This window comes from Camelus dromedarius, chromosome 1 (assembly GCF_036321535.1).
Source record: "Camelus dromedarius isolate mCamDro1 chromosome 1, mCamDro1.pat, whole genome shotgun sequence".
NCBI classification, from domain to species: Eukaryota; Metazoa; Chordata; class Mammalia; order Artiodactyla; family Camelidae; genus Camelus; species Camelus dromedarius.
Genome location: NC_087436.1, coordinates 77,549,350 through 77,563,158, shown reverse-complemented (window position 1 = coordinate 77,563,158; position 13,809 = coordinate 77,549,350). Strand labels below are relative to the sequence as shown.

At 34.5% G+C, this 13,809-nt stretch overlaps 1 protein-coding gene across 1 annotated transcript in view; it reads right to left on the bottom strand.

The window, feature by feature from the left end:
• Positions 1–1,922: 1,922 nt before the first annotated feature.
• The window catches only part of CFAP299 (cilia and flagella associated protein 299), a 492,182-nt gene continuing 480,295 nt past the window's right edge, over positions 1,923–13,809 (bottom strand). Inside the window, exon 6 of the mRNA XM_010983384.3 lies at positions 1,923–2,084. Within this exon, the coding sequence (XP_010981686.1) occupies positions 1,989–2,084 (96 nt within the window). The 3' untranslated portion in view covers positions 1,923–1,988. The remainder of the gene's footprint in view (positions 2,085–13,809) is intronic.

Genomic DNA, 13,809 nt, shown 5'->3' with positions numbered 1-13,809 from the left:
TGAGTCCCAAATGCTTTAGTGTAATTTCCTACAATCAAGGACATTTTCTTATATAACCACAATATAATCATCAAAATCAGGACATAAACGTTTTTACATTACGACCATCTAATCTTTAGAAACCATTCAATTTTCACCAATTGTCCCCCAATTCCCTTTATAGGATATGGATAAGACTCAGAATCCTGTGTTGCCTTGATCATGTCTCTCTGGTTTCCCTCAGTCTGGGACGATTTCTCGGACTTCTGCTTTGATGATCTTGACACTTTTGAAGATACTAGGCCAGTTATTTTGTATAATGTCCCTGGATTTGGGTTTGTCTGTATTTTTTCCTCTTGATTAGGTTCAGGGTATGTAACTTTGGCAGGATTATTACAAAAGGGATGCTGAGTTCCTCTGTTGCATCTTATTTGGTGGGGAACAAATCAGTGCACCTCATTACTAATCATATTCTCTTTGATCATTTACTGAAAATGGTGTCTTCCAGGCTTTTCCATTGTTCCCTCTGTAATTAATAAATATTTTGTGGGAGATACTATGTAAATATCCTGTTGCTCATCAAACTTTCCATTTATTCATTTATGTAGAAACCTTATGGTTTCCTTTTTTGTGCCTGTTGTCATCATTGCTTATTTTGATGCCTGAACTTTCCCAGGTTTGGCCAGTGGGAACCTTTTCAGGGTAGATTCTGTGTCCTTTTGATAAGTCCCCTTCATTTTTCCAGAACTTCTTTTCTTTCTGGCACAGATATTCCAGACACTTGTACTTTCCCTATCTCAGCCTCAGAATCAAGCCATTTTTCCAAGAATCCCTTCTTGCCTTTGGCAAAAAAAAAAAAAAAAAAAAAAAAAAGGCGTTGAGAAATTAAGATCTGGGTGCTAGGTGTGCTCACTGATATTGAGTGTTGCTGCCCCAAGTCCCTCTCAGTGGAAAGAGCACTGGAATATGTGCACACACATACATTAACATATAGTCTATCTGTTGTACGTATTGAAAATGATGAGTTCACACCAAGACATCCAATTCTAATTTACCACCACTCTACTCACCCAGACTGGGATCTGACACCTTGTATCAGACCATCACCTCCCCCATGAATACCCTCTTCTCACCCTTTTGGAACTGGGGACACCCTGCTCTGGCTCTCCCATTCCCATCCCCACACTGAGCAGACTTCCACCTTGCTTGGCCCCACCTAATTGCTTAGAACTGGATTATTTAGAAAGGGAAGAGAAGACAATGGGAAGGAAAAGAGGAAGACTAAATATTAATTTCAAATAACAAATGGCCTCTGACCATCTTTTCTGCACAAAAGCCACCTGCAGGGGCACATTAGGAAAACATGTTCTTCACTATTATGAAGTCCTCATTTCTCTAAAATCTGATTTTCTTTAGATTCCATTTTCTTGGCTTCATGGGGTTCATATTGTCCAGGCATATAAACATAGCAAACACTTTAATGACTTTTGTACATCATCTCATGGGATATTTCATACTATATTTACTTACGTAGTGCTATTGAAAACCTTGCATTTATATTTCCTTATGCTTGTTTTCCAATTTGAGGCCTCTCATCAATATTCAATGATTTTAGGAGATCGCACTGCCACATAGCATAAGGTCTGGCTCACTATATTTGGCAATAGTAGGACCTGGACCATTTTTGGAATATTTGGATACATCTGGAAAACCTGAACTACAAAATAAGTTTCTATATCTCTGAAGTAGCAACAAGATTTTTTCCCATCAACTGTTACAATAAGCTTCAGTGCTTCGTGGAAAAATTTTTAGAAAAACTTCTTATCAAATTAAGAAGCTATTTATACCATAAAAAGATAGACAAGATTATGATTTTCTTTCTAATTTCTTTATCAACTTTTATTATTCTAATTTGCCTTAGACAGGACTTATTTATTATCCTAATTTGCTTCTGGTTAAAGGATTCAAACTTAGCAAACCATTAGGGAACCATCTAACGTGGTTGGTACTTAAGTCTTTCTTCTGGAAACATGGTCAAAAATGACAGCTTGTATGTAGAGCTCTGTCTGGATAGGGGTTCTAGTAGAGTTGTCACCTGGTTGTGCCTAAAATACATAAATCATATTGTTAATCAGTCCAGTCCATGAAAATAACTAGCATTATATGAATTGTCTTCTTGCTTCAGTGTTGTAGCAAACAGAACTAAGAATGCTGTGGCCATGCAGACATGCCCCACCCCAACCCATATTCTTTTTCTCAGGAGCAGAGATAATTCTAATCAGGAGCTTTGAAGCCTCAGGTTGTGACATTACTGAAAAATCTAGGATCAAAGCAGTGTCCCAGGTTCATGCTTGTCTAGACTCTGCTGAACCCCATGGGTCACTGACTTTGCAGAATTCCCAGGGAAGGGCTTTGCAAACACATGTTATTGCAGGGTAATAAGTCAAAAGGAATCCTATCTAGATTTCAAGTTTGTCAAATAGAAATATCTCAAGTTTGAGATTGGTTCAGACTAGTGGAACTAACTACCTGTCCAAGGTGAGTTTCATGAAACACTTCTTATCAGTTTAAAAACTATTTGATCTGCTTTTTTCCCCTTTCACATTATACTCTGAAAAAAGATTCAATCCTTTTACTTTTATTCAGGATAGTCTGTCATACTTATAGGCTCCTAGGGAGCTCCTATGGGAGCAAGTATTTCCTAATATAGTATTGATAAGAGAGAAGACAGATACTAAAAGGGTTAGATAATATCTATAATTGGAAAACATTAGTCATTGGGCATTTTCCATATTTGATGCACAAAAGAAACGTGTTACTTGCTCTCTCATCTTCTCTTATAGGAAATGATGACAAGAAATTTAGATCTGGGACTAGAGAGAAGCTTTGATATTCCCTTTTCTCCATAGTAGTCAATTTCTTGTGCCAGAGAGAAAGAATACGTTGGACTCATCTTTCCTTAAACAGAGTTAGTAAAATTGTAAAGATCTTGAAATGAGTAAAACAAACAGAGTAGGGGGTCTTGAGTGGCTCACCTATCCACATTTTTTTCTGTTCTGGTGCTATTTTACAAATCTTTAAATTGGAGAAAACTGATAATAATGCAAAATATTCTTGTCTACAAAGATGCAAATGAATTGTGCCCAGTGGTATGGAACTGATAATTGCCCAGTATTGGGACCTGCTTTGCATCTATTTGCAAGTTAATTTCAATTTTTCTTTTTCCCTATATATGTACTGCTCTTTGAATTCTCCTTTGAACTGCTTTGTAATATCTTACTAGTTCAAGCTATAATTAATGGATTAAATAAAATCTTTGGTCCATTCATTTTATACAAGAGTTACAATTACATCCTTTTAAGAAAAACTAACTTGTCAACATTTTGGAAGTTCCACTTGCATGCCCTGTGGATTCACCTGACAGTTGAGTAGCCTGTGATCCCAGTGTTGTCCTCCCTCCTGGGCGACTTGAACTCTTTCTTTTCTTGGTTCCCAGAGGTAAATCTCCAGTAGCAAAATAACTTTAACTCTGCTGATCCTCTGTTGTTTTTTTCTACATATTTTCCTGTTTACTATTTTTGCATTTTGTTTTTGTAACTTTTACAATGGATAAATTATTCCCCATTGGTGACAACAATGATTTGGAATTTGATTTTGCGGGTTAACCTTTGTGATCTCAGTAAATAAATTAATAGATTACCAAGATGTATTCTTTCTTAAGTGAGAGACAACAGAGAATCTGACTTGTTAGTTTTTTTCCCTTTGTCTGTTTATTTTGAAGAAACTAAGAATCTCATGCCCATTAGGAAAAAGGACAACTTTTTGATATATGGACTGATAACTTTTTTGTGTTTACTTCTGGTCTGCAGCTAATGTTTAGATCTGAAGCTGTAAGCTCCCTATGTGTCTCTGTGTATATATATGCTTAGAATTCAGAAAGGCCTTGACATGTTTAAGTATGAGTATATAATATCTTCCTATCTTTGGAGGGAACTAATACATTAGATTTAAATGTCTACTCTTAATTAAAGAAACTCTGTTCTGATTGGCCTATACAGTTCTTATATAAATGAGTTCTTATGCAAGTCAAATATTTATAAAATTCCAGGAAAATGTGGAAAGTAAAATTTTGATATGTTAAACATGATATATTTAAAAAGTTAGTCTCAGAAATGTTTTAAAAATGTAATGTTATATAACAGATAAATATTTGGTAAATCAGACTAGTGTAATAATTTTGGTTGAATACAAACAGCTTGTCCTCTGATTTATCAGTGTTAGGTATAACATAAGCATACATTTTATTCTACTGTACTTGGGTGTACTTGTCTTAAACTTATTAAGATATACTGATCAAATGAGCTAACATTACTCCTACACAATATTTAAGATAATGAGAAATGTAAACTTGTATTCAACAAAATTAAATCATTATTCTGACCACTTCATTTCAACAGTAATTTTATTATTTAGTATTTCAGCTTGAATATAATTCCCCAGATCTTTAGATGACCATTAGGTTGAATGACATAATGAATATTTATTTGATATCTAGATAGTTTCTAACTAAGATAGAATACTGAAAATTTGGTGCCTAATTATTAGGCATAATTTTAAGTTTATATACTTTTACTTATATCCTATGGAAAGTTTGTATCTTGGGTCATGTTAATGAATCTGTTCATTTTGTCTCTTAAAAAGGTGTATGTGTAGCTGTAGAAAGTTGCAGCATAAACTTTTGTCTCTTAAAGTGCTTTTGGAAGAGAGATAGTTCTTAGTTATCTATCTCTAGTTTTTACTATGAAATAGAAGTTACTTTGATTAAAAAATCACAATTAATGACTAGGTGAGACCACATATAAGCAACAGGGACAGACTAATACCACTAATTGTTTTTGTGTTTCAAAGAGAAAGCAGTTTATCACATAGTGGAGGTTTTATAACAGTATACAGTAGTAATTAAATATACATTTATATATATTTATAACCTACATATAATTTTATATGTTTATAATTTATATAATTACTATTGTATGCTGCATAATTATATATACTATAAATAACTATATATTATATATGTGTGTATATATATTTATAAAAGTGCTTTTCAGGCTTCTGTTTTTCTTCTTTTGTTCTATCTCAAAATCCCTGTTAAATCTTGGGTCTTACGGAGGACTCCAAAGAAATTTTATGTGAATTATAATTATTAATATTTACCATATTGGAAGTGGAAATTGAGAAAATTTAAAATATTAATTCATTTAACCATAGCAATGATGAATACACATTGAAAGGTTAACAGAAATAACATCTTAGTATGAATATAAAAATTATTTTGAGTTCATGGATCCCCTGAGAATTGCTCTGATACAATAAAAAAGCAAAATGAAGGACAAAATTTGGAAGTATATTTTACTTGCCTTGGTTTATAGTACCTGAGTCTGAAAAGATGTGATGAAATCTGCTAAAATTTTAGTAAAGTTTGCCTTATCTTGAAAGGCTTGCTTTCTTGGCTTACTGGTTAAGTCCCTTGCTTACCATATGAAAGGGATTCCTTTTTTTTAACCTATGTAATCTGTTTAGGTGGCAAATAGTCTGTGCCTTACGAGAATAATTTTCTATCCTTTGTGTTGAATTTATTACATCCTTGATTGTTTAAGAAAGAATAAATAAATGAAAGAGAGCAAAGAACAAAATTCCTCACTTATAAAGAGCTAAGGTTTTTTACTATCATGTTACTGTAAGGTTTATTTTAAACATTTTAAATTGTTTTAAATGTTCCTTTAATTAAATAGTTAACTCAGCACTATTTTTGTAGCACCCTGATCCAATCTTAATTAAGCATCCAAATATCCTCAGACAATTGTCCCCTGATTTTTCCCATTCCATAATTGGATCTTAAGTACAGAAAAGAATCAATAAAACCTTCAAGATATATTTTACACTTGAAGCTATCTTTCAGATTTCCCAGGGGGCCCCTGGAAAAATCACAAAGACTTATCTTTCATCTTGCAGGTGCTAGAAAGAATTAGATTTTTCCATAGAATTCTGTGGGAAGGGTGTTACGTCAGAAGAAGTGCTCAGCCTTACTGAAGAAGATTTGTACAGGTATAATGTTATTAACATCAACATTTCAGAAATGTGTTCTTTTTGGGAAGTCCCTGGAGTTATGTCATTGAACTTGCTATCTTATAATATGGCTTTACTCTCAGGGAAACACTGCTTGCAACTCTTAGGAATATTTCCATCAGGTTTTCCTACATTTATAAGAGTTCTGATTGTGCTGTGTCTGATGATATTTGACAACGGTAGTATAATGTATCTGTTATAATTTCAGCTATTGCTTTTAAAGAGACAAATGTTTAGGACTTACTGCAGACTTACTTACAAATCTCTTTACTTGATATTCTTGGTATAAACAGTCATAGCCTAGGATTATTTGACGTCGTATCTCAAGATTTTTTTCCTCTACAAAACTATTTTCATCTATTTTCCGAATCAGATATAGCATTCACCAACTTCTTTTAAAACAAATTTAATCATTATCCTTAGATGGTTTGTCTAAATTTTTTTTAAGTGGGGAAGGAGGCAGGGAATGGCTTAATCATCTTTTGTTTTGTACGTCACAGAAAGAATTAAACTTGTTTTCTGCATTATCCTTATTATGAACCCATGTCAAACTATTCACATTTGAAAATTATTAGTTTCACCACTCAGCCATTTTAAGTCCCTATCACCTACAGATAGCATTGTTTCCCTCGGATGCTTCCCTGGAGTCTCTCTTACAAGTTACAGATGAGAATCTGTGTCTTCAACTAAGAATAAAAGTCTCAGAATCTTGTAGAAAAGGACTATATCAGGTACTTCAATTATTGACAATTCAAAGCCGAGCTGACATAGATTAGACAACTTTCAGATTGTACCACGGATGGACTGAGTCAGGATTTCCAGGTCTTGTTTTAGGCTGAACAAGAAGACTGAATACGACAGCTAACCCAAGATCCAGTGGGGCAGGAATCAATTATAATAGGACTGAATGAACTAATAAGAGAAACTGATTGTGGTTATTTGTCTGGAATATTGTTGATATTCTTTTAAGGTTCTCTTTTCCAGATATGTAAGAACCACCCTATCTCTTCCCTGCTAAGCAATGTGTAGCCCATAGCAACTTAGTAAAGCCTGCTTCTGTAAACTGAAGTGAAACATTTTAAAATGATATCTGATTCTCACTTATTCCCCTAGGACTCAGAAATTTTTATAGTCTCCTTACTTTCTATGCTTGTTTACTTATTTGCATAGGTTCAATAAGACTCTGCCATGTACATCATACAGTTGGACAAATTGTAAACCAGGGCCTTGCCTGGACTGTCATATTTGCAAACAAGTAGGGACAGCCACTCTTCAGGGATTAAGTATGACTTTACTTAATACTTGCCTGCAAAGTCCTGACTTACTTCTTGGCTTAAAAAGTTCAAGAATATTATATATTATATGTAACTAACTTTAGAATACTTGGGAGACCTTGAGAAGAGAGGAATTTACCCCAATTTATAGATATTTTAGGGGAAATATGGTGGAGAGTGTTCCTTGGGCTTGGTCTCCTACCCTCAGGTCAATAAATAAAAGAGGATTTAAAAAATCCAATTTAAGGTTCCTTATGAAAACTCCCAGGCACAATTTAATTTAGCATTTGTTCAAAATTGTGCAGATTTAGAGTTTACAAAGGAAACTTAAGGTGTCCTATATGGTAAAATAACACTTTTACTGCATCCATGTGAAAAAAAGTCAGGCAACTCTAATTAGATCAGCTTTTTAAGAATAATCTTTCTTTGAAATTATTACAATAAAAAGAGAGGAGGAGACTGTCAGGGAAAACTGTGAGAGATTTTGAAACGGGCAAAAATCAAATAGCGGCTATCTTGACTACTCACTCATCTACGTTTTCTCATCTTTGACATCACAACTCTAAGTTGTAGTAATCTGATAATGCAAATACTTCTAGTCTGTATAAATGCAAAGCAGTTGTGTTTGATGCAAGGCAACTGATTTTTGCATTGATTTTGATAGACCAGTTTTGCTTTTATTTATAAATTCATTTCATAATCTCCTATTCCCTTTTCATGTCTCTGGTCTTTGAATCCTTGGAACCAATAGTAACATCATATGGGTCCCTTGTTAATTAATGAATTAAAAATCTCTGACACGTTCATTTTGTACCTGTATGAAAACCATGATTCTACCTTCTTTTAAAAATTATTCTTTAACAATAGATAACAAGGGTGCTAAAAACAATCTCACGTACACAACAATAAGAACAACAAACAATGCAGTTAGTTGAGAAAATTCAGCACTCAGGAAACTGACTTCAAATTCACAGCACTGTAAAGAGTTGTTAAAAGACTTCCACCTGAAGTCACTACTATGTACCAGGAGAGATGGGACTCTAAGCCAAATATAAAATATGAGTAAAGCAAGACAATGAGATAAGATCATTGATTATAAACTACTGAAAAATAACTGATGGAACAAAGTAAAAAGACTCTAACCTTACTCTATAAAATCTAATACAATATAGAGTTAAATGTATAAAGGAAACCATAAACCAACCCAAAAGAAAATATTGGCAAATATTTGTCCATTCTTAGTATGGGAATCTTTTAAAACACAGAAACAATGGAAGAAATCAGAAAAGGAAATCAATAGTTAGGACTATATAAAAATTTAAAACTTGCATGTTAAAAAATTCTAAATGTTAAAAGATAGGTATCTAAATCGTCACATGTCACTGAAAATGAGAGCCAAAGGTTTTCTACTTTTTTATATATAGAATACTTACAATTTAATGGGGAAAAAAGCCCTACTAAAACTGTATAGAAATGTGTGTAGAGAGCAGTAACAATTCCTGAAGAAGAAATACAAAAACATGCATGTGAAGGAAATGTTCATCCTTAATGATAATCAAAAATAAAAATCAAAATGACTCCAATAAATTTGAATTACAAAATTAAAATTTTAAAAATATGCAAAATAAATAGAGCATAGTGAATGGGTAGTCATAAGCAGTTCAGGTATAATGAAACATTTATAATTTCTAACTGCAAACTGATTTGACAATATCTCTCTAAAACTTTCCAACGTATCTATTTTTTGACTAAGCAATTTCCTTTTCAGGAATCCATCTTAAGGAAAAAAATCAAAAACTTGTTATAGAAAGTTGTTATTTAAACATGAGGGGAAAAACAGAAACCAACCTAAATGTCCATCAGTGGGAAATTCTTACATGAATTATGATCGCTTTATAGGATAGAATAGTATTTACATTGTTTCACAGCTTGCTATTTGCACTTAATAGTGTGTCTTGAACATCTATTCATACTAGCCCATCAACCTCAGCAACTACAGCGTTAACTGCTTTTCAGAACTGCTGCATACTATTTCACTGTGTTGAGGTATCACAGTTTATTTAGTCATTGCCCTGTCACGGATATGTAATTTCCAGTTTTTAACTACTGTAGTGAAAAGTGATATTCTTTTAGAACTTTCATTGTTTCTAAGTTGATACACCACCAAGAAGCAATGTTTATTCACTGAGCACCTATTCAGTGGCACATTAAACACACTGTCTTACTTATCATCACAATAACCTTGTGTAAAATGGTTGTTTTTACAGATTTAATAGATGAGAAAATAGAGGTAGAGAAGAGCTCCAAAGGGGTTAAATAATTGCCCATTGGGATTTCAGGATTTGCAGATACTAACTCCTATACGTAAAATAGATTTAAAAACAAGGTCTTACTGTATAGCACAGGGAACTATATTCAATACCTTGTAATAGCCGATAATTAAAAAGAATATGAAAAGGAATTTATATTTGTAGAACTGAATCACTATGTTGTACATCAGAAACTAACACAACATTGTAAATTGACTATACTTCAATAAAAAAATAAAAAATAGAAAAATAGAACAAAAACAAAAACAAAAAACTCACCCAAAGCTGATACGATCTATTTAACTCCGACTCATTTTACCTGTTGCCTCTCTTAAAGAGTTCTTCCCTGCCTGAGCCCTGGTGGCTATTCTCCACCCTTTCCTACTTGTCCTTTAGCCCCCTTTCAACTGTTCCCAGATAATTTGGAGAGTCTTTAGGTCTTCAGTTCTCAGATGGAATTCATTAAGAGACTAAGGCAGATTTCTGAATATCCTAAAATATTATTATATTACTCTGTGTATGGCCCCAGGCGTGCATTTTCTTTTCTGAGCAAACCATGAGACTTATCAGATTTTTAAAATATGTTGTGTTTCCCAAAAGGTTAAGAACCTATCCTCTGGAGCAGTCTCATGTGCTTGTGAGGTAGTTTTCTGGGTTACCAAGTTAGGGCTGCCTTTTGTTTGTTTGTTTTATTGTGCTTTTCACTCTTGAGGTCATATCTATCACTGAGGCCAGCAATGTTTCTGCTGACGATATTCCAACCAGCAATAAGCATTTAAAAGCTGTCAACGTGAGATTTTTCTCTCTTGCCAATGGACTTGATCACTGTCGATACTACTGTGTTCCATGTTCCGATATATTTCAACATCCCGCAATCTGCTTTGGGATTTCAACGCCTCAGAAACCCGTAAGCATCTGCTGGGGTGGTGAATGGTTAAGAAGGAGTCATGGGAGTTGACCACTTATTCAACTGTAGTCATGCTCTCTTTGAATTAGAGATAATCCCTTAACTGTGCTCTTGCCCCTGCAATGACTCCATGTCTGACTCACGTGCTTCTGGTGCCTGCTTCTTTGTCATTAGTTATCAGGTCTTTGAAATCATGAAGGAAACAGTCATTTTGTTCTTATTTAATCCCTTCATTCAGCCAGGAAACTCACTTTCCACTCTTTCCCATACTCTTTGTCCTGATTTGTGACAAATTTTGTGAAGAACAGTGTGAACTGGAACTAAAGCTCTCTTCCTCAGATTGCCCCATTCTCATTTCTGTATTGGTCCATTTTACTTTTGGCATAATGTGACTGGGCTGCCCTTCTGAGAAGCTTCAAACAGCAATTTAAAATACGTACTTTTCTTTCTACCACAGATATTCAACTTGGATGGTGAAGAGTTGTCATTCACTTTTATTAGTAAGCATTGCTATACGTATAATAATTTTAAATTATATATATACATATTTTTTTCTTTCCTCCTGCTTATCTTTTCTGTGCTATACCTCATATATGAGTTCAGCTATTGGACAGTTAACAACGGTGTGCTTATCTCTAGGGGTTGTTCCATAATACTGCGTATAAAATTAAAATCAGTTTTCCAGGTCAAGAAGAGGGCATAGCATTTAAGTTTTAGGACTTTAAATTCATAAAAGTCAAGCTCTGTTGTATAACATTTAATGTATTCCTCAAGGCCATTGATTTTAGCAGTAGTTAGTTGAGTAAATACTTAATTTATATGTGGTAGAACTTCGGTTCAGGTAGACCAGGTGATTGCCCAAGGGAGAAAATGTTTAAAAGCTTCTTAGTTTGTGGGTGTTTTAGGGCTATAATCAACCAAACATTCAGTAATTTGGGCAGCAAAACCAGAAAGTTGGCAAGACCTCAGCTTTACTTAAGAACTGTGACTGTGCCACAGTTAAAAATTAACATTTACAGGAGCCCTCTGAGGAAAATTCAGAGCCAAAAAAGTGATGCTGGTGATTCAGTAAGTGTCCCCTGCCCCGTTAATTCAAGTTTGTGAGGAGCTGAGGGGACACTGTTGGAGACTTTGAAGAAATCATAGTCTCTCTTAAACCTCTTCTATTCAGTATAGGTTCTTTTTAAAAAATGTCCAATGGGAAATATACCTGGGTTCTGTAAAAAGACAGATTGTAAAACTGAGGACCTTCACTGGGAGGGTGGAGCTTCACAAGATTAAATTTGAACCATCTGCAGAAAAGATGTAGGGATTTTATGGACCTCCATTTTGAGAAGTGCAATTTCTAGCCTGGGACAGGCTCCATTTGATTCTAACACAGTGAACCGGGAGCAGCATCAGGAGACAATTAACACCTTTCCTACTAATAGTAGCAAGTGCTTGGGTGGGGGTTGCTTGGGAAGAACAGAACAGAGGAGAGGGGAGCTGTAAGCAGGTACTGCTGGAATCGTCCTCTAAATTAAGCCAGCAAACAAGCAAAAACCCCCCAAAACAGAAGTATGTGTTTTCACTGGGAGAAATTACTTTTAATTTTAAACATTGTTCATCTAGATATTCTTTTGCTCATGAAAAAAAAAGTAAAATTTGGCACTTTTTTTTGGCATCTGTATTATATACAATAATGACTAAGTATTTATTTTTTAAAATAATAAAATACCAATGAGCCTAACACATCACGATTGCTCTGGACACCCAGAGTCAGCAATTCAAACTTCAGCAAAACCCCCCCCAGGGTTAATTCACCTACCAAGGAGAGAAAAGAACCAGAGTCAATTACTCTGGTAAAAATAGCATTAGCTCTACATATGTTTCTAGCATCTAAGATCTTAAAACATTTTAAAGTTAACCTCAAAAGTTTCCAGGATTATTTCTGGCCCTACTATTCATTTCTTTAGCAAATATTTAATATGCAGTTTATTCATTCCACAGAGGTTTACTGAGCACCTACCGTGTGCTAGCACTGGAAATACAATGGTAAAACAACCAGAAAGGGTTTCTGCCCCACGTTTCAGTTTACACTTTACAAGTCTTTGTCACATATGGTTCATATGAGCATCTGGGCAAACCTACATGAAAAGGATTCTTAACGAGGCCATGATAGCAAGAATGGGTACTGCCACCTTCATTCTACAATGAGCCAAGGAAAAATAGCAGTGATTTATCAGCGGAAGCATCTATTGGGATCGTTGGTACTGTGGACATTACCCAGAAGTCCTTGGTATACGGTCTGTACTTCTAGCCTATGCAGTCTCAGGAATCTGCAATTTAGACTCCTTAAAATTAAGATTGTTGGCTTAAAACTTGTTTTAGAGGAATGAACTTCGATTACTTTAGGAACATATGGTAAGGTGAAAAAACAGCTCATAATTGGGAGTTCAAGATCTGCAAATATTAACTACTATATATAAAATAGATAAAAAAATTTCCTCTGTATATGCACAGGGAACTAAAATCAATATCTTGTAGCAACCTATAATGAAAAATAATATGAAAAGGAATATATATGTATTTGTATGACTGAAACATTATGCTGTACACTGGAAATTGACACATTGTAACTGACTATACTTCAATTAAAAAAATCACTATGTAAAGCAGTGTGTATCAAATCCAGCTAATCTTTAAGCTTATCCAAAGAGACATTTAAAAATACAGATTCCTGGACCTTGCCACAGACGAATGATGCAGTTTGAACCCCTAGGGGTGGAGCCTAGGGTTCTCCTGATTGGCTAGAGGAAGGGGAAATGCTTCATAGAATTGACAAACATCGCTACTAATCAAAACAGGGTAGACTAGCCGCTGACGAGAGCTCATGTAAAAACAGTTTGCATTTCAAAGTAGCGCATTTTTATGTTTGAACAATTGTGATTTTCAGACAGAGGAGACTGGATTGGGGAGCTTCTGTTTGTACAGTGAGGAGTATTGTATGTAAAAAGAAAAGAAATGCATCCTGTTACGTCAGTGCATCATCTGCATTGCACATGCCTTCCAAGTTCATGACACTCAGGATGATCCAGCATCTCTCAGATCTCTGAACTTTTTTTTGTTTGTTTTTTTGCTTGTTTTGTTATTTCTCAAACAACTATATTCAAAGTGCACTCCATTAGACACCAAAGTAACAGAAAGGAGCTTCTGTTCTACTGAATTTCAT